Source organism: Hibiscus syriacus, unplaced genomic scaffold (assembly GCF_006381635.1).
Source record: "Hibiscus syriacus cultivar Baekdansim isolate YM2019G1 unplaced genomic scaffold, ASM638163v2 tig00110198_pilon, whole genome shotgun sequence".
NCBI lineage: Eukaryota > Viridiplantae > Streptophyta > Magnoliopsida > Malvales > Malvaceae > Hibiscus > Hibiscus syriacus.
Genome location: NW_024062623.1, coordinates 52,304 through 74,086, shown reverse-complemented (window position 1 = coordinate 74,086; position 21,783 = coordinate 52,304). Strand labels below are relative to the sequence as shown.

At 34.8% G+C, this 21,783-nt stretch overlaps 2 protein-coding genes and 2 pseudogenes across 2 annotated transcripts; 2 read left to right on the top strand and 2 right to left on the bottom strand.

The window, feature by feature from the left end:
- Positions 1–677: 677 nt before the first annotated feature.
- Positions 678–2,141, bottom strand: LOC120218452 (annotated as a pseudogene).
- A 3,355-nt stretch (positions 2,142–5,496) lies between these two features.
- Positions 5,497–7,134, top strand: LOC120218450 (translationally-controlled tumor protein homolog). Its single transcript, XM_039215378.1, has 5 exons — positions 5,497–5,617; positions 6,309–6,382; positions 6,466–6,594; positions 6,680–6,837; positions 6,932–7,134. Exons 1-5 carry the CDS (start codon positions 5,590–5,592, stop codon positions 7,047–7,049), a joined length of 507 nt encoding a protein of 168 aa, XP_039071309.1. The 5' UTR covers positions 5,497–5,589; the 3' UTR covers positions 7,050–7,134.
- A 1,756-nt stretch (positions 7,135–8,890) lies between these two features.
- On the top strand, positions 8,891–14,439 carry LOC120218451 (annotated as a pseudogene).
- Positions 14,440–15,946: 1,507 nt separating this feature from the next.
- LOC120218448 lies at positions 15,947–20,795 on the bottom strand. Its single transcript, XM_039215376.1, has 12 exons — positions 20,439–20,795; positions 20,148–20,331; positions 19,957–20,025; positions 19,780–19,878; positions 19,502–19,581; positions 18,611–19,409; positions 17,637–18,331; positions 17,162–17,246; positions 16,946–16,997; positions 16,788–16,837; positions 16,602–16,649; positions 15,947–16,418 (listed from the first exon to the last, which is right to left on the bottom strand). The coding sequence occupies exons 1-12, from the start codon at positions 20,729–20,731 to the stop codon at positions 16,242–16,244; spliced, it is 2,631 nt and encodes an 876-aa protein (XP_039071307.1). The 5' UTR covers positions 20,732–20,795; the 3' UTR covers positions 15,947–16,241.
- Between the last annotated feature and the right edge of the window lie 988 nt (positions 20,796–21,783).

Genomic DNA, 21,783 nt, shown 5'->3' with positions numbered 1-21,783 from the left:
CATATATAATCATATAGATATATTGATTGAAATTGTAATTAAAATTATTTTGGATAAAAAATATTAAATGCATAAAGATTGAATTTTTAAAAATTACAGAATCAACATTAAACTCTTACAATGCGGTGGAAACCGAAATGCTTCTCACTCTCCTTAGATTAGATATCACAGTTATTCCATGCTTAAAGATTGATCGTAATGTTTCATGCCATTCACACTGTCTTCTACATGGGCTGATTATTTCATTTATGTTGTTCCGACTCTTCATTTTTTTTAAATGCTTGCATTTGGCTTGCATATTCGATGCTTATCTGGTTTCGTGTATAATATACAAGGGCGTACCCTAATTGTTAGTTGTTGATCTGAGGTCTATTTTTGCTTACTTGTAGCACAAATGCTAGAAATATTAAGGCTCTGTGATATTAGAAGTGAAACAATCTGACAAATACATCCCCTCAAATCAATAAAAAAGAAACAATCTCTAAGACCATTTTGCGTTCTAGTTACATTATTTACACAAACTATCCTTCTATCGGCACGATGATCATACTAGGTACAAACGTCATATTGTCGTATTTCATCACATTACCAAAAGAGAAGCATTATCGCCTAGCGATATCCAGGGGAAGCCTCATTAGCACCTTGGGATACAATGCAAATCGATATCCAGGGGAAGCCTCATTAGCACCTTGGGATACAATGCAAATCAGTCCAGAACCATCTCCGCAAATGACCAACTATGGCAAAATAACACCCTTGGAATTGACAATATCGTGTGAGTTCCAGGTTCCTTGCCCAGCAAGGTAACATCTTGCTGGTGCTTTAGCAGAGTCTAGTCATATCCCCCATTCGAACAGAAAAAAGTATCATTTGAATGCAAATCGGTAACATCACATCATACAACAGTCACAGAAGAAACAGAAACACTTGGTAGTTAAACATTACCTTCATGTGAATCCAAGATTTTGTAGTTGATTACAGTGTGGGGTTGGTAAATCCTTATTCCAACAGCGCTTATGGTGCTCTACTTGGCAATACCGCCAGAGCATATGTTTGTAATCCTTTCACAGACTCCTCAACATTAGCTCTAGCAGCACTTCCTTGCAGAAAGTTCACATCGAAGTTCCATGATTTGACAAAAAATTCCACTCCATGTTTCTCAGTTGTCTTGGGAATCTGATAGGAGTAATTCCTAAAAAAAGAGTATTCAGGCTCGGAACCAGGAAGGTAAGCAAGCAAGAAAATCAACAAAATTGGCAGCATTTGGATAAGAAGCATGAAATTAGGTCTTCCTCTATGCTGCTCCTCCCTCTGATGATGACCACCCATTCCTCTAGACCTGTAAACATGAGATGTCCTAAACATGTATCCCTGAGTAAACAACGACATAAATATCTCATCAGGATCAAAATCAAATCATTCCCATATCTTCTCCGTCTCTGTCTCACATTACACCACTGATTGAACTCAAAATCATCAACTAAACCAACTCGATTATACTGCCTCCTCGAATCATCATCGCTTAAACACTTAAACACCTTGCACACCTTCTTAAATCCTTCCTCAGATCCCGGAGCCTGATTCTTATCCGGATGAAATTTCAAGGACAACTTCTTATACGCTCTCCTGATCTCATCGACCGAACAAGTCTTTTCCACACCAAGAATCGAATAATAATCCTGGTTACTCTTGATCTGCCTAATCAGCTGAACATGTTCCTGGGTAAAACTTCTCTCCCCATCAAAACCCTCACGCAACTTTGATGAACCGCCTTTATTCGTATCATTTGAAACACACTTTTCATCGACAGAAGAAACCAGGGACGACCCAGAATCAAGATTTTCACAGGCATCCAAAAGCTTATCAACAGATGAAGTACGATTCAGGCGTTGGGCAATTTTAATGAATTTGAGCGCACGCTGTTTGTTACCGGAAGCAATTGCTTCTTCAGCAATGCGGAAACATCTTAAAGCTTCATCTTTATTACTATCCATAATACCGAATCTCTTTAGTCCAAAACCCTAAATTTTCCCAATGAAATTTCACAAACTTTGAATAGAAACAAAAAAAAATCCCAGAATAGAGAGTAACTAAATCGAGAGGAAATACAGATTATGGAACTAAAAAATTCAGCAAAAAGTGCATAGTGTAAAGCAGAAATTTTATTCAAAATTAAAGATAAGGGAGAGAGGAAACTTACGAGATCGAAGATTGGAAGAACGACAGAGAAGGAGTTTACTGGAATTCAACAGAATGGCATGAATGACCCGAGTTTTGAATTTTATGCTTCATGGAAACGGAATGAGAACACGCCATGTCAGTCTCAGGGACGATATATGAGGATCTAAGCTTTCGTTCTCGTTTTCTCCATTTTCCATTACCTAAAGGGTAAACTATATAAGTAGTCACTGATGTTCGAGTAATTTTCTCTTTTTCTAAGTATTGTTTTAAAAATAATGATCTAATTACTGATGTTATTGATTTACGTCGTTATTAAGGTAATAGAATGTTATCGTAGCACGTTAAACCAACTGACACAATCATTTGATCATACAGGATAAATATTTTAATCGGTCGTTTGACTTTCCTCTGTTATAATTTAACTATTATAAGGATATTGTTTATCATCACTATCCATCCGCCCTCGACCTCTGAAAACACGCGGTTGGGCCATCCTTAACCCAGCTGGGAATTGGCGTCCTTGAGGTTATAGCCGTCGTCCTAGTGACGAGGCAGTTGAGTTTGTACACTGAAAAAAAATAAACATAACCATGAACTGTAAATCACTATTTCATGAGGATACTCAATCAGCATAAAATGAATTTAAAAATCATGGCACCAGAAAGTTGGAACATGTGGAGTTGATGACATTGACCCGAAAAAAGCTGGAGATTTCAGACTTTGTGCCCATCTTTCATCATGTGTATAGGTCACATACGTTCTTCAAGGAATCTGAATTGTTTTGGATCAGTCTCATCCAGCTCCACGTCACAACGTTAAGCCACTAAAGGGGCAACGGCAACAATATAAAACAATGACAAGTTCGTAATTATTTAACTAAAGAGCTCTTACACAAAGATATATTTCAAGATCAAAGTTAAAACTGGTTGGATTAAAGCTGGTTATGGAGATATCATGCCAGGAGCTAGTAAAATATACCTCCAACCCTCAACTGTGAAAGCCACAACGAACCTGTTTCGTACCTGGATTAAACCGGAAGTATTGGATCTCATAGAGATATGTTGTACGCATATGACAACCCAATGTTGTTTCAAGTACTCAACATGTATTCGAGATGGATACAAGATGGATACTGTTTAGGTACTTACAGAGGACTTTCCATGTTGAAGGGGTACAATTAGAATCAGTTGGGTACAATTTTCGAAAACATATCGGAGACGAAGTTTGATCTTCACGTATGTACTGAAAGTTTTTTTTTATATTTGTTTTTCAAAAAAAAAAGAAGAAGATACTTTGAATAAGAATTTGAAATTGATTTTGAAGTCTGAAACATTAGTTGATTTACAATGATTTTTCGGATGGGATCCAAGTAATTATGGGTTGAGATGTTCTCTTACGTATAAAATTTTCTTTCAGTTATATTTCTAATGTATCAATCGAATATCTCAAAATATCTATATTTTAGTGAAGATAATGCAAGGAAAAATTGAATATGAGTCTAATATGCGATTTAAAAATTTTATCTATAAATTCTAATGAATATTTCTGATGCTATTATATTTTTTAGAATTTTAAAATTTATTTATATTTATTCTACGCTTGTTATACTCATATCTTATTATTTTGAAAATTATCGTTTTATATTCCTATATCTATTTCTATGTTTATTTTCATATACGTTTCAATGCAACATGGTCAGGAAGCATAGCTACAAAATATTTAGGGGTGTTCAATCGGTTAATCGTTTAAGCTATCAAATTAAACTATCCAAAATCTATTAATCGGTTTTTTCCTTTAACCGTTAACCAGATAAGAATTTTTTCAAAAAATTTTAACTGAAGTTTAATTGAATTAATCGATAACTAAAGTTTGATAAATTATTAATCGTTAACAGATTTTTTTTTGGTTTGATCGAATAATTCAGATTTTTATGAACATCCTAAATATACTCAAAGCTTCCTCAGCTCGATCCATAGAGTATGCACTGTCCCGATATCTAGATAGCACCAAGCATCTTTGTGTACCTACAACAGAGGAGGTAATCATGAATTTCTAGAATAACGTAGTGAATCTTAAACCTCGATATGAAAAGAAATGGAAAGATAGTAGAAACATAAATCTTTTGATTTTTATTATCAGGTAGTCGAATTATCAAAACCACTCCAAAACGTATTGAACCTGGAACATCAGTAAAAGCAATCATTCCTTTTGTTCTCGTGAAATGGCGACTTGTAGTTTATGGTCATGTTTATTTTTTTCAGTGCACAAACTCAGCTGCCTGGGACGACTATAACCTCGAAGATGTCAGTAACCAGTTGGGTTGGGTGAATGATGGCCCAATGGCGATGCTTTTGGAGGATGATGGTGGATGGATGGTGACAAAAAACAATATCTTCAACAGTTAAATTACAAAGAGATGAGAGTCAAATGGTCGTCTTGTATGACCAAACGGTATCATGTCAGTTGGTTTACGTATTACATCAACAATTTGTTATCTTATTAACAACAATAAATGATTAATTTTATTTTCGAAACGTTGATGAAAGAAGATAAATTTACCCAAACATCAATAATCATTTATATAGTTTTTCTTATAAAGATGTCTTAATAGTACCTGTACTATTTTAAAATTTAATTTTTTATATTTTATTTAAAATTATAAATTTTATATTGTTTTGATTTAAAATTTTAGTCTTTTATTTAATTTATGTTAAATCTCATAGTTAATTTATGATTTGATGCCTAAAAAGCTAAATAACTTATTTAATCCTTTAAATTTATAATTTTATCAAATTGATTTTTTTGAAATTATAAATATTTAATTAATGATAATTCTTAAATTGATTTTTTTTAAAGAAAGTTAAATTGATGGAAAATATTATCATAAGGATTTAAAAAAATTAGTTACCAAATCAACAATTAACGATTAAATTATACATAAATTAAATAAGAGGTCAAAATTTTAAATAAAAATAATATAAAAATAGATTTCATAAAAATAAAGTATGAAAAAACTAATTTTCTAAAATTTAAAACAAATAACGTAGAAACACCTTTTAAAATTATTTTTGAAATCACTTTTTCATCCCACTTTCTAAAAGTACTACCAAAGTTGGGCTGTAGAAGACGGAACAGTAAGATCCTATCCTATCCCTCTAATGAACACACTCATCCCTATTCCCAAACACGGTAGAAAGCAGAGATTCGTCTTAGCGTTAAGTTTTAGCCCAAACCTAAAAACCCAAGTCCTCAGCCGAAACCCTCGATTATAAATACCTATCGTCTCATCTTCTCAAACCCTCTCTCGCTCGCAATAGCCACCGTAACCCCACGAGTCTCTCTCCATCGTCATACCTAAGTTTCTCTAGCTTCTCGCTTCAATTCCTCAAAGAGAGAGAGGCTGCAATCATGTTGGTCTATCAAGATCTTATTTCCGGTAATTTTTGTTCGTTTTGCTGTTTTCTTCAACCTCGATATGCTTTCTATTGATTTGTATATATTTTTTGTTTGCTTTTGTGATTTTTGGGGTTTTAGTTTAATTCATGTTTTGACTTTATTAGGTTTTGTTTCGATGTAATATTTAATATGTAAAAAAATAAAAATCCTATTAAAATTTCAGGTTTTAGCGTTTGGGTCTGGGAGTTATAGTTATCTTGATGTTTTAAAGCTAAAAAATTGCAGATCTTTAAATTACTTTGCTTAAGAATATGCTGTGCAGTCTTGTCGATTGAAGTATGTTGAGCGAAGTGTTTATTTAGCTGACTGATCTTTAAGTTTCTTCGTACTTTTTAAGTCTAAAAAATATTTATTTTTTACTTCTATGGTCAGTGTTATTTATCAGTGATTTTTTTTGCTGTGCAAGTGTATTGACCTTTGATGGATCTTTGACTATTATGCTTAGGGTGATTTAATTTAATGGGATTACATAGATGCATGTGTGTTGAACTTTGTGGGATTTAGTCGAGTTGACAGTTTCACTTAGCTAACGAAATTCAATATCAATAATTTTAACTGTTTGGTTTAAAATATCTAGTAATCTTGATGTTTTTAAAGTTGAAATATACCGATCCTTTTGTTACCATGCATATGGACATGTTTTGAAATTGTTTTATGTTGGTTAATTTCAGGTGACGAGCTTCTTTCCGACTCCTTTACCTACAGGGAACTCGAGAATGGGATGCTTTGGGAAGTTGAGGGAAAGGTTAGCATTTTGGTTTAATTGTTAAGTTAAAAAGTTTTGTACTTTAGAAAATAATTTAACCTCGATGTTTTTGCTACCTTTAGTGGGTTGTGCAAGGAGCTGTTAACGTTGACATTGGTGCCAATCCTTCTGCTGAAGGTGCAGAAGATGATGAGGGTGTTGATGATCAAGCTGTGAAGGTTGTCGACATTGTTGACACTTTCAGGCTTCAGGTTAGTCTGTTTTACTCTAAATGTTATTTTAATGTATTTTGACCTTTTGAGTTGGAAGCTGAAGATTGTATTTCGACTCTTGCAGGAGCAACCTCCCTTTGACAAGAAGACGTTTGTCGCAAACATGAAGAAGTTTATCAAGAATTTGACACCCAAATTGGATGGGGAGAAGCAAGAAACCTTTAAGAAGAACATTGAGGGAGCAATCAAGTATTTGCTTCCGAAACTGAAGGACCTTCAATTGTGAGTCGCATCTTACCATTCCCATAGTATTGCATTTTTTTTGAATTCTTCTTGGTTTTTAGTAATTAAAACTGGGGAAACTTTTTTCTTGCAGTTTCGTCGGAGAGAGCATGCACGATGACGGATGTTTGGTGTTTGCATACTACAAGGATGGTGCTACTGACCCAACATTTTTGTACTTTGCTTATGCATTGAAGGAGGTCAAGTGCTGAGGTTTTTGAAGCACCAAACTTGTTCAAGTTTCAGACTTTATTATTGTTTTTTGCCCTTATTTTCTATCTTCTGTACTTCTAAGACAATGGTTTGTGTCTTTTGATGTTATGTTTTTAATTGTTTATGCATTGATTAATAATAACTTAAACCCTTGTTTTGTTAGTACTCTATTTAATTGGTATTCTTTTTGGTTTGTTTTTTGGACAAATTTTCTTAAAATATGTTAACGTACAATGACTTTGTTATTAAAATAACCGACAATGTCTTTGTTTTGTAACTTTTGGACAAGAGAATCTTCTCTGAAATCTCTAATTTTGATATTCTGGTAAAAAGTATTGATACTATAAGAACTCATAAATTCAAGTGCACTACTTCAAATTTTTTTAAAACTCATCATATATAACACCATGTGTGCACATCCAACTCAGTATATCATCAATCCAACTTCGGAGCGTGTTTTAAAAACAATTCATACAATTTATAATTATCATAACTATCATTTTGCACATTTTCATTTAAGAATACAAAGATAGCATTTCAACAAATTAACCACGCATCGAAATTATTTATAACACAGGACACTTCAAAAGCTTAATGTGCACAAATATGACTTTTCAACAACCTAACACCACATTCAATCCTCGATTTCATTCGCCTAAACGCTTTCAAAACACTGTTTCAAAAGGTAAGTCGTTTGAACCTTATCATTTGTGAATAGAATAAATTAGGTCACCCACTCCTCTACAGTACCCGATCAGATTAGTCGATCAAAAGATCAGATACCAGTGATTAATGAAAAAAAATTAATGACAGTTTCATAACTTTTAAAAGTTTAACGATCAAAATTATCTTTTAAGTGTAGTTTAGTGAAATTGATGTGCTTTACCCTAGTTTAAAAATATATGTCTAATAACACAAAATTTACTCATAGTTATACATAAAATAGGTTATATCCTATTTATATAATTTTTAAAATGTAAAATTAGGTTACATAAAATGTACTAATTTTTTAGTTATAATTTTATAATCGATAAATAGAGTCACTTGATTATTATAAGTGATAAATATGGTGATCATATTGTAACTAAAAAGTTAATGTTTGTTTCATTTTCAAGGGTAGAATAATTTGTTTGATACAATTAATTAACTCAGTGACATATTTGTATATATATATATATATATATATATATATATATATATATATTAAATTCAGTAACCTGTTTATAATTCTACTAATAATTGAACAATCTAATAGTGTAATTTATCCAGAATTAAAAGGTAGAAAAACCAACGTTAATAGCCATTTCTTTCGCCACCAAAACGAAACTCATTATTGCAAACAAAAAACTAATGAAAAAAATAAAAGTTTTAGCTTAAGAAACAAAAATCTAAACGATCAACGTTATATAATATCGCATCTCTCGTTAAATTTTAAAATTTCTTTTATATGATCAAAAGCTACCGTACAATCACATTGTCTTTGATATCTGATTGCAGATCTTGAATCGCCGACGTCTATTTCTCTGGTAATTCATTCATTCATTCATTTGTTTGTTTATGTTTTGTGTGTTTTTTTTAATTTGAATACGTGAATTTTGAGTGACTTTTTTGTTTTCTTCGATAGAGTTAAGAAAATTGCACGAATTATTGGAAATCTCGTTTTTTCTCTAGCATTTAACTTTCATGTTCTTCTTCGAGTTCGGATTGTCTTCGTCTTGTAAAGTGAAATTCAGTTACGATTTTATTATATTTTATTGTTGTTATCGTTATTGTTGTTTACGAGTTTTTTTGGCTAGCTTTGATAAACAGGTCTTAAGAATCGGTTCCTCAGAGGCGATCGCAGCGTTGCGTGGGTGGCCAAATGCATCGAAGCAATGCAGCCGCGACGGCGCTTTACGATCACTCCGGCTGTGAATCATTGCGCAACGCTGATTCCGCTTCTAGCGGTGGCGATGCCGAGGATGCCGTTATGGCGCTGTGGTTGCGGTCTGCTGGTTTGCGGCAGCTTGCATCTCCCTCGGCTTCTTCCGACATCGAAGAAAGCCTTTTTCCAATCCCCTAGTGCAGGTAAACCGTAAACCTGGCAACGCTCTACATTTAATCTCCACGTTTATGTTTTTGAATGCTTTAAATTTACGTCGAAATTTCATATTTGGTGGAACTTCATTTGATGAAAACAACCGTGACTATTGCAGTCTAGTTAAGGGAAGTGTTTTTGAAGTTTCGACATTGTTCTGCACCTAATCATATGCCCTTTTTTTACAATTTATATTCCATGACAGTTGATGGAATGAAAACGTTCTTTTCTCTTTTGCGTGAAGTTCTGAAAAACTAATTCCACTTTAGCATGAAGTCGTGAACGGTTAAGGCGACAAGCAGTTTAAGAAAATTGAAGTCCATAACTAATTGATCGTTCTGAAGCATATTATCTTATTTTCTCACGAGTTTGTTGTTTTTCATCTCATTTTGAACACTATTTGATTTTTGTTTTTGTTAAAGAAACGCTATGTTTTAGAAACTTCATTGCGCGGTTACTTTTATAAGTTTTAAAATGTTTTACATTCTGGGAATTTTTAGATAATGGGAAGTTTTTATTTCATTATTGAAGGATTATGGAGCACAGTCTGCAGAAGAGAAGCAGAGGCTTGTCACATTAATGAGGAACCTCAATTTTAATGGGGAATCTAGATCGGAGCCATGCATTCCAACTGTCCAAAGTTTCGGAGGGCAAGCTATATCTGATAGGTTCTATTCTACAGAGTCCAGGGGGGTGTTTGGATTTGGGCTTTTGGATCTTCATGCTATGGATGATACAGAACTTATGTCTGGGGTATGGTTTAGGGCACTGCACCTGGCTTTGCTTGAGATTTCTACAATGGTTGGTCGCTAGAAGTTTAGGTTGATTGCATGTGACTACCATTCTTCTTTCATTTTTGTGATGATTTGATTAGATATTTCTTGATGTTGTTTCCTTTTGATATTTTTTAAATTAAAAAAAATACTTCAAATTTAAGTTTGCATGCCTTCTTTTTTTCCCTTCCAGGAAAGAAATTTTTATTTATTTTTGGTTGCAGCATGTTACCTCAGAGCCTTTTAAACCATCACCATTCATGCCTGATGTGAACAAACCGTTTGGAAATGAATCTAGTACTAGTCAGCAGCAAAAAGATCAAGGTGATGCAGATGCCTTATGCTCTGCCAATGAAAAGGATATCAGCATGAAGGAAAATAATGTTGCTAAGATTAAAGTTGTGGTATGTTGGTTTCTATCCATGGTGCTTCGTTTCTCTCTCCTCTCTTTCTCACCCTTTTGTAGAGATGGGGACATCTAACTAAGATTACAGTCTATATTCTCTATCTTGCATTTTTGCCTTTCATTATATATGTGCTGGACGAAGTAGATTCCTTATTAATCCTAAGGTAAGTTATTTTTTTCTCTATCTTGTGGTACAAAGGTACGTAAAAGACCATTAAACAAGAAGGAAATTTCTCGGAAGGAGGATGACATAGTAACTGTGAGAGAGAATGTTTTGACGGTCCATGAACCCAAGCTAAAGGTTTGTTCCTTATTAACAGTAGTTATGTGACAACACTAAGTGTTCCTGAGATGAATATTTTAAACTGTTCTTACCTGTTTGATATGTTTTTCCACTCTTTCTGATATTTGCTTTAATTGTTATACGAGAGGTGGACTTGACAGCATATGTTGAGAAGCATGAGTTCTGTTTTGATGCTGTTCTGGATGAGCATGTAACCAATGATGAGGTAATACTTAGTTGAAATATATTTCTTTAATGCCATCCGAACATGGTTCCTGAATAATGTTATGTGCATGACCAAAGTTGTTTGTTGATTTCTTAGAGCAAAAGATCAATTTATTCTATTGTTTGCTTCAACAGGTTTATCGAGAAACTGTTGAGCCGATTATTCCCATCATCTTTCAGCGAACAAAAGCCACTTGTTTTGCTTATGGGCAAACAGGTGCATAGTTTCTAAACCTTCTTCCAGAATGGCAGGCACATGTGCTATATATATTATGTTCTGTTTTTATGCTATATTCGTGTCGAAGGAAAACTGTTCAAAGGCTACATGCATCTTGGATAGCACGTAGGCATCTATGATCTATTCCTTTCAGTTTCGTTGACGTTATATTTTTTACATGAAACTGGTTCTCAGACCTTCTTGGGAAATAAATTTGGATTTTAAATGTACAAACATCTTTTTGGGCTCTGTTTTTTTTTTTTGAAGCAACTGTTTGTTATTTTCTATTGCACTGTTTGATGTTTGCCCTCATACATGCCGGGAACTTCTGCCTTGGTTTATGTAGATTGTTGCTCAACTCTAAATCATTTACCGTATTCAAAGACTTGGGAAGAAATTAGTTCTAGTGAGAACCAAATGGAGTTCTTTTAGTATTTTAAACATGATAGACGTTAATTGGGAGGTTTAAAATTATATCTAGGTAGTCTTTTTTTCATTTTTCTTGGTTCTTGATCTTTCTGCACGTCTCTAGTTCGTGGTAATGTGGCATTGTTACTAATTTCTGCTCTATGTCACGGAATATATATATTATTTACAGGTAGTGGTAAGACGTTCACAATGCAACCATTACCTCTCAGAGCTGCCCAAGATCTTGTTAGATACTTGCACCAGCCAGTTTATCGTAATCAGAGATTTAAACTGTGGCTTGGCTTTTATGAGATATATGGCGGAAAACTCTACGACCTTCTGAGTGAAAGAAAGTATTTCTCTTGCTTGTGTGTCTTCCATTTTATTTTTTTCTTGAAGACATACCTGATTGATTTATGCTATATATAATGGCTTTGAAAACGTCTGCTGCTCTGACCGTATCGAGCACAATTTGTCCCATATCAAGCACACCTTTTCTCTTTCAAGATGCATTTCCGGTTTACATATGTGTGCACATATGTAATAAAAACAAATGATTCACTCAATAATCTAAACTTCCTCCTGTAGGAGACTTATTATGAGAGAAGATGGGAAACAAAGCGTCTGCATTGTTGGACTGCAAGAATTTGAGGTCTCGGACGTGCAAATCGTGAAGGAATACATTGAGAGGGGAAATGCTGCTAGAAGCACAGGATCTACTGGTGCAAATGAGGAATCTTCAAGGTCACATGCTATTTTACAACTTGTCATCAAGAAGCACTCGAAGGCGAAGGTGTCCAAGCGGAACAATGATGGGAACGAGTCCAAAGCCGGGAAGGTTGTGGAAAAATTTCGTTTATTGATCTTGCTGGCAGTGAAAGAGGTGCGGACACCACTGACAATGACAGGCAAACAAGGTAAGTCCGATTTTTCCTATTAACATGTATTTTTTCCCCTACATACCTGGTTTATTTTTGATTCATTGAATTTTTGCCAGGATTGAGGGTGCTGAAATTAATAAGAGCCTTTTGGCTCTTAAGGAGTGCATTCGTGCTCTGGAAAATGACAAGCTCCATATACCATTCCGAGGGAGCAAACTTACTGAAGTGCTCCGTGACTCTTTTGTTGGCAGCTCGAGGACAGTTATGATCTCCTGTATTTCTCCGAACGCCGGTTCATGTGAACACACTCTCAATACTCTGAGATATGCTAATAGGTATCCTTGTTTCTATAACAAATTTCCTTTCGTTACTGTAGATTGTATTTACTTCTTGTCTAAGTAAAGGTTATTGTCATCCAACTGAACAGGGTTAAAAGTCTTTCAAAAAGTGCTAATCCCAAAAAAGAGCCGGCCGTAATTTCTTCACCACCAAGTAATAAGGATGCATCTTCTTTCTCAGCTACCTCAGATGTAGAAGATGTTTATGAGCAACCGAAGGAAGTAAAAGTTGTCGATACAGATCGAAGGATTACAGAGAAAGATGTGTGTACTGTCAACTTTGACAAACAACCTTCGGCTTTTTCTTCAAGTCGATTTTTAGGTAGGAGGGAGGAAAGTGGAACGAGCTCTGGCCCAACAGATAGGGAGAGACTTGAAGGGAATAATTCTTATGGTGGTTCAGCATGTCAAAGGACATACTCATTAAGTTCTCAAAATTCAATTGATACAGAAGAGAAAGTGTACAAGGTATCACCACCGCATCGAAAAGCGACTAGAGAAGAAAATTCTGAGAAGATGGAGGAGAACTGGATCAAGAATGATGTAGGAGGATCTGATTTGTCTGCTACAAACTCAAGCCTGGCGGATTATGTTAATTATATCGGCTCGAATAATGTTGGACATAGACAATGTGATCCCGAGCTTCCTACGGATGGGAATATCAAATCAATAGTTGATGTAGAGATCAATACGGTTCATTATGTTTTATTTTGGTAAGATCTCTCTGGATTTTCTTCATTTCGCTTATACTTTTGGTTTGTTGCAGGAGAAAGAGGCTTTAATCGTTGCTCACAGAAAAGAAATCGAGGATACAATGGAGACTGTTCGCGAAGTAAGAACCTTGCGCTTAATTAAGGGTATTTTTTTTTCATAATATTAAAAATATATATGACGTTTAACTAAATAGTTATTTTGGTCTCTATTTTTTTTAGCACTTTGACTAACAATATTTCATTTTCAGGTAAAATTACCATTATTTGGATGAAAACAATTAATTAACTAACAATAAAAGCACGTGATAAGACTTGTATGTCCAAAATGAGGATGTATCACATGTTATGTCATTAATGTAGACATGTGACATGTGTTACGTCATCACTTTGGATATATGATGTGTCATGCCATCATTCATGTACTCGTGTTATCATTTTAGATACGTATTATGTGTATATCTCATTTTGAATATGTGGCATGTGTCATGTATCACTCATGTACACGTAGATCTTACTAGATAATGAAGAATATTGATAGTTAATTATATCGAACCAGGGATCATTTTGTTTAAAATAAAATGTTATGATCAAATACTAAAAAAAAAGTCAAAAATGACTGTTTAGTAGATGTTAGAGATATTTTTGTCATTGTTCAAAGCTTTTAAATTATACAGGCTTAGCAATGAACTGAATTTGCCATCCGATTCATGGCTCATAAGTGATTCACACTAGACATCTACGATGCCTTTTACGTTCTTTTCTGAGTCATGATCCTCATGAACTACCAAAACACGCATCGATAAGTTCGCGATTATCATACCTTTTAGTTCAAAATTAACATGTCTGTTGTGTTTTGCGTCTTTATTTCAGGAAATGAAGCTGTTGGCTGAGGTGGACCAACCAGGCAGCCAGATTGACAGTTATGTTACCAAGCTGAGTTTTGTGCTTTCGCGCAAGGCCGCCAGCCTAGTGAGCCTTCAAGCTCGCCTTGCCAGGTTCCAGCATCGACTTAAAGAGGAGGAGATACTGAGTCGGAAGAAAGTTCCTCGTTAACGCACGCCACGACCGCTTTCGTTGCCGCATCCGACCCTGTCCTATAACTCCATCTCTCGTATGTCTAGTTACGTACTACCCGTCCCGGGTCGCCATTTACATTCAATATTTGGCTAAACTACTATTTAATATCTCGACTATTACTTTTATTCCATTTAGTGATGTAAATGTTTTTTTTTTAAATTATATTTAACGTTTAGTTTTTGTTTTATTTTGGTCACCCATCATTAAAAAATTAATGGTGATGTTGACGTATCACCGAAAGATAATGTTATATTATCATTAAAAAAATATCTCGTCAATATTTCTGTTAAATTTTTAACAGTGAGTGACCAAAATAAAACCAAAATATTACATTATGTATGATTTTGAAAAAAATAGATGAATAATCAAAACGGAATAAAGTGGTAATTGAGGTACTAAAAGTGTAATTTATCCTAAATATTTCTACTGAAAGATAAATTCTCTTGTACGAATCTACTCGCTTATGGCAGTCTAATGCATGGGAGCTCTTTTAGGGGTCTTCAAGAAAACTCCGCAATTCTTCAAATCTCGGGTCGTTCACACCGGCATCGACGTTGCTTGTTCGCATATTTCCGGCGTATTTAGCTGCAATTCAGGTACATCTGTGATGAATCTGATGCCTAGTGTAATATTTAAAAAAAAAACCTTTTCATTCTTTATTTTGGTTTATAACCTCAAAAGCACATTCATTGTTCATGTCATGTAATATTCTATATGGTTTTAAGAAATATATATGTATATACTTAAATATTTTTACCAATGGTCAAAACTGACCATTTTATCGAATATTTGGATGAGAGGTGCTATTAAATTGGGCGATTTCTTTTTCTTTGTTGAAGTCTGGATTGATGTTCCACTCGTTTCGAATGTTTATTTTACGGTTTGAAATAATTTTGTTGATTTTAAGTAAGTTTCATGAAAAATCAATACTAAGAAAATGATGTGTGAAGTGAAATGTAAATATCTTGATATTAATCTTGTCATGAATGATTCCATGTGATGGACGATGATTCACTTCCAATGACGATAAAAAAAAGTGCAGTGCCTAAAAGTGAACAATTTAAAATTTTAATAGCACAAAGTGATGCAGTTTAGTCTCTTAAACGATATTATTTTGGGTCAACAGTCGCACTGAAATATTCGTTGTTTAAATTTTAACAAACCAATAGTATTATTAAAGTCAAAACTAAAGTTCAATATCATAATTGAAAACTGAAAGTATAGTAATATAAACAATGATTCACTGGTATCTATTCTAAAAAAATTAAAAGAAAAAAGAAAACCAGTAATCATACAATTTAGAAACGAGAAATTAATTTTAAAAAATAACAATGCAAGTACATGTGTTCATCAATAACTGGATTAAATTTTCAATTTTCGTAAAATACAAAGATAAAGACAAAATAAAACTAACTTTACAACTTTGATCAAGTAAAATGTAAAAAGGCTGAAATTGTTAATTTTTCTTGAAATCTGCATTGATTGCATTGGCAAGTGATTCAAGGAGCATTATCTGTACTTTTATCATATGCTTGACTTAAATATAATTCACCGTGATACAAGAATCGTCACTACAAGTGCAGAAGACGATGGATGTCAAGTTCTAGTTTCTTGAATGATCCGTGCCGTTTCTCCGATTCTTCGCATTTCTTGAAGTATCGAAGTTTAGAACCTTCCGAGAAATCTCTAAATATGCAAACATACTCAAATCCGAATCTCTCATCCAAGTCTGATTAACTCGAAAAAAAGAAAAAAGAAAAAAAAAAGCCTTTGTACATCTGATTTGTTTGATTTCATACAAGCTGCACAACAGCAGCTATTCTCAAAGCCCCATTTTGTAGAAGATCAGCAAGTTCATCAAACAACAAAGCTGTCCTCCATCCCCAACCTTTGGGAGCTTTCGGTAAAAGAGTGCCCCTCTGTTTGAAGCTCCCGAACACCATTACTTCTCGCTTTGAAGGACAAATTAGCTGGAAAAATGAAACGCCGCATCAAAATCGGAAGCATTAATCAAATACATATATGCTTTCTTTTGGCATAAGATCTTTAACCAAAGAATTAGGTTAAACTTACAAGACGATATTGTCCCCACTTAAAGATGACAACAAGAATCGACTGTACTAAAATCTAGATTAAGTAATAGAATCTAGTACCTGATATCGAGCCGTAACCTTTTCCCGAGAATCGATATACATGTGAACCTGAAAAGTAGAAACAAGATGTTCCTAATTATTCAAAAGCTATAATTACAGTTATCAAACAATAACAAAAACGGGAAAAGATTGGTCTCCGTGCATGAAATAAAGGACCATCTCATGATTAGGTGAAAGAGGACTGACCTTACTGAGAGATTCGGTTATCTCGGCTTTCCGACGGTGAATAAACAATCCTGAAGTGGGCCAAAAATGAGTTGAGAAAACAATTGCAAAACCATCTTTAATGATCTCGAAAAAAAAAGGATAAGTTCTCAAGATAGAGCCTTCCGTTAGAACATCACCTAAAGTCCTTCGTCCTTGAGGATCTTCGTCGTTGAAGGCCTGAACACTAACCTGTAATTGAAATGGATCTTATGATGCAAATCTTCACAAAAACATGGAATATAGAATTGAAAAGCCTTGTAACATCAAGAAATTCTATAAGCAGGAGAATTAGGACAGTTGTGGGAGGTAAATCCGTCCTGAAGGATCTGAAAGGATTTTTCATATTTAAATACCTTCCACAATGAACCAGCGTAAAAGAACTCAGGAGAGTGCTTGACTTGACCATCACTGAGCCTGAGCACATCCTCAAATTCAACCCTGTACAGCCGGGGAAAGATTTACAGAACATTATTGAAAATAGTCTTCGACTCTATAGTGAAAAATAAAAAGAAACGGAATAATGCTGAGACAAGATAGGTGTATTTTAACAAAGGCACTATATAACAAATCGAACGAGCCCTAAAACCCCAACCAATGAGGTCTTGCTTCTCTTGAGATAAGTACGGCATGTGTTAGAAACAAGATCAAGAATGCAAAATTAAAAAGTAACATCGGTAAAATTATCACAGAGAAAAGTTATCTTCTACAAATATAGAATAAAGCACAAGCAAGACGCCAAGTAGAATAATTTCCACCAATATCGTATGCACCAACCTTCACAGTTCACAGAAGCACAGACCAACAGTTGCATGACAAGAAAAAACTTACCCAAAACGAAAGGAAGGGAAGTGACTCAGAGGGGTTCTCAAATCCAAAGATATAGAAGAATTAGTTGCATTTTCCCAATCAATTCCAATGGCATGCTCTGGTGACTCTAACATCTGCACAGCAATCCCACTAGTAGCCGGGCCTGCAATGGAAGTTACAGACACTTTGTTATGCGAGTCCATCTCAGAACTCCTATCTGTTTGTTCTGCATGAACATTATTGGCATTACTTCCTTCTTGGATTAACTCCACCAGAGCCGTTAAGCCACCTCCAGACATGTCTCCATTATGGTCTGCTCTAGCCTCTGAATCATCATTAGCAAGAGATTGCTGGCCATTTCGGATGCCAATACCAAAGGGCACACGGGAAAAGACAAAACGTGTTGGAGTCCACGAAGTGGCAGGAACAAAAGTAGCACCACACCCGATACCTGCAAGCCCATCATTAACCCTCCTAACCTGCACTCTTACCGGCCTAAAGAGGCCATTTCCTTCATCTGGAGCATTCTCAGCCATATATACATTTTCAATGTTGGCAGTTAGATGATTTTGATCATGCTCTTGCATGTAATAACCTGTAGTAGCTACTCCATGAAGGTATCCAAAGGGCTGCCTGCAACTGCATTGCATACTAGTCAGGCAACAATTTTTGCATGTGTCAGCTCCAATTTCTTGCACCCGCTGGTGTAACAGCATCTACATTATAGAAATGCAAACAAATGCAATCAAGTTCTTATTAAATCTAGAAGCAGCAACCAATTTTTAAAGAAATTATAAATTCTTATATTAGAAAGAGGGGGAACCCCAAAAAAGAGAGGGGGAAACTCTACTATACCATCTAAAACCTAATCATCAATATCAGTTGTGTTTATAACTAGCATAACCATTAATATGTTGATATATCCAACTTCCTACAAGTATTTCTTAATACAGCAGAAGAACAGAAATGGAAACAAATTGGAACAGAAAGCAAACCTGCAGCCAAAGGCCATCATTCAGAGCTTTGCAAGGGAACGCCAATTCTTCAAGTTGCTTCCTCACATTCAAGAGTGCCTCAAAGGACATGTTGCAATATAGAAGAGAACCCCCTTCAAATATATTGACAAAAGCATCATATTCCTCGCCATGTACCCCGCAGTTCCCTTTTGCGTAGCTTTTCACCTGTCTTTTACCCACAACCCTGCCACCCCAAGAAAGAGAAGCCATGTCACATCTTCCCCAATCATTCAACATGAGCCCACTATCCTCGGAAGAGCAATGCTTTGATTGATTGCTTGCAAGCCAGTTATTGTTATTCAACAGATAACATGAACCTTCCTCAGATGGCCCCTCCATAGCCATTCCTCCACTCATTCCATCACCAATTGGAAGTTCAGCATACGAACGTGAAGTTCTTATCCCTTCTGAAGATGAGCTACTCATTGATGAAGACTGATCTTTGTTGCAGGGATACATTGGTTCTGAGCAAGCATATTTGGGTCGCTGAACCTGTTGGTCAGATACCCCTGCCGGTATGTCAACTACACAAGCTGCAAGATCAACCGGGAGCTTCTGAGCACTCTTACAATGCTCTTGGTCATCTTTTAAATTTAGGCATCCCAATTCGGATTCCAATGTCTTACCCTGGAAGCTATCAACCAAGGTTTTTCCCTTTTCTTTAGAAGACTCAAGAGAAGTGCCCACATCCATCTCAGGAGAGTGGCTTCCTTGACCAGATCTTTCAGGCTGGTAAAAAGCACCTTTTGCAAGGAGGGTGTACAATGCTAGCTCAAATCTTTTATAAAAATGAAGACAATTTATCATCAAACAACTTAATCACAAACCGCAAAACCCAGATTTAGCTACAGGGCTGCCAACACATCTTACCGTTTTTCTTCACTAGGTACCCACAGCTCATCAGACGTGAGCAATGCATGTAGAGTCTGAGATGAAAGTTTAGGAAGCACCTATCCATGATGGGGAAAACCCAATGACCAATAAGATAAGCATACTGGAAAATTCATAACAAATAACATTCACCATTAACCTACAATTGAGGGAAAATGTTTTGGCTTCTTAATATTCATTTTCTGTATTCTAGTTAGTTCCTCTACAATTCAGTCATGCTCCATAAAAACACCAAAATTACGACCTTTTATGCTTACCTCTTTCAATTCCATGGCGCCACTTTGACACAGATAACCCCAACAAGCATTTCTCACTCGTTCTCCATGTATCCCGTAATCTTGACTCTCGGCAAACACCTAAACGTAAATCCAAATTTCGATTTAAAAAAGCAGAGACAAAAAATAAAAATGGAATTGTTAAATCATAGTTCAAACCTGATATGCTAAGAAATTCGAAGTCCAGAGCTCAGATATAATGAAATCCGTACATATAGCACATAAATCCTGCAATCAATTTCAAATTCCGAAAAAAAATTATAAACAAATATATATAAAATTTAATTCATTAACTCTAAATGGTCAATTAAAAAGAAAAACACTAAATTTTTTTTTATCTTTTAAATGACCTGAAGATCGAGAAATGAAGCAGCAGCTAAAACGCGGAAGGCATTATTATCATTAAGCTTGGGGTGGTGTCCGTACAAATAAGCCAACGCGACGGCCATTGCTTCGCCGTTAACGTTGCTATCGTCGACGTTTAACGTTACAACCGGAGAATTAGCTTCTTTCCAAGGCCGGTGCAGCATGTTCCTTATTCAAAAATAAAAATAGTTTTAAATTATAGAAAAATTAGAACTTAGGTTATTTTTTAGGTTTTTTTTCGTTTTCAGAATTTTAATCTTGTCTTAATTTTATACCTGAAGTAGGAGCTACGAGAGAGGACTAAGCGGTGGAGGTGGTAGGTGGATCCCATGGCGTTAACGACAATATCGGAGAATGAACCGCCGTTGAAACCTTCCGTTTGGATGTGTTCACAAAGGGAATTGAGGTTACAGTCGAAGGCTCTGAGTTCGCTGCAGCTCCGATCGTTGTCGGAGTGCTGTGGCGGTGGAGGTGACGGAGTCGGAATCATCATTTTCGATTGGTTCTGGCGGTGACGGTGGTGCGCCGGGGGACCGTACGATCGGTGCTTCGAGAATTGCGGTTCCATCCGAAACGTCCTCGTTTAAGATTCATGAGGAAGAGAAAGTGGCAGCCATTGATAAACATACAAAAAAGAGGGTAAACTGGCTAATTGGTACCTATTTTTGGTCGCCTAACTATATTTCTATTTGTAAAATAGTGGCTAACATTAATTGTTCTTCTACTTTGATCCTTAATGTTTAGATTAATCGTTGATTTAATAGAAACAATGACATTATAGAATATAACAATAATTTTAATACTTAAAATTTAATTTATATATAACAATAATTTTAATCCTTAAATTATATATATATTTTTAATTTGATGTTAGCATGAATTAAAGTTGAAACCTTATATCCTAATAACCCTTAACCATTTAATTAAGTCTAGTTTATATTAAACACATCAAATGATCTCAATAGTTAAATGGGATGTTGGTCTCTCTAAAAGGACAAAAGCGATCAAATATGGCAATGAAAAAATATCCTATATATTGTATCCTTGAAATTATTCTCTCAAATAGGATATTTTAAACAATAACATAAGAAAGACGTATAGAGAAACTGACGTCTTTTACATTGTCCAAGAAAGACGCATGAAACAGTAAGCATCTTTTATATAGTCTAAGAAGGTATGGATGTGCACCTACCATGGGAGCATATAGATACTTTGAATCTTTCACGTGTCTTCATAAAGACGTCAGATGATATGATTGTCTTCTCTTACTCGTCGTTCATTTCACCCTAATTGAAAAAATAATTTATCATACATCCCAAATGAGTCAAAAAGAATTTTCATCATATTATTTAGACAATTTTATCATTTAAAAATATTGAGTTCAAATAGTTATATCTGCAGATGTATACATTTTTAATAATTAACGAATATTTTAAATAGATGTTATCTTATATAAGTACATTTTTATATATATTTAGAAATAATTTTTATAATATTCATCTCTATATTTTTTAACTTAACTCTTATTTTATTAAATAAAAAAGATTCTTTTGTATCCATATTGAGTCATATCAGATTGGATGTGAGATTGTACCCTTTAAATAATAATATTTAAAATAA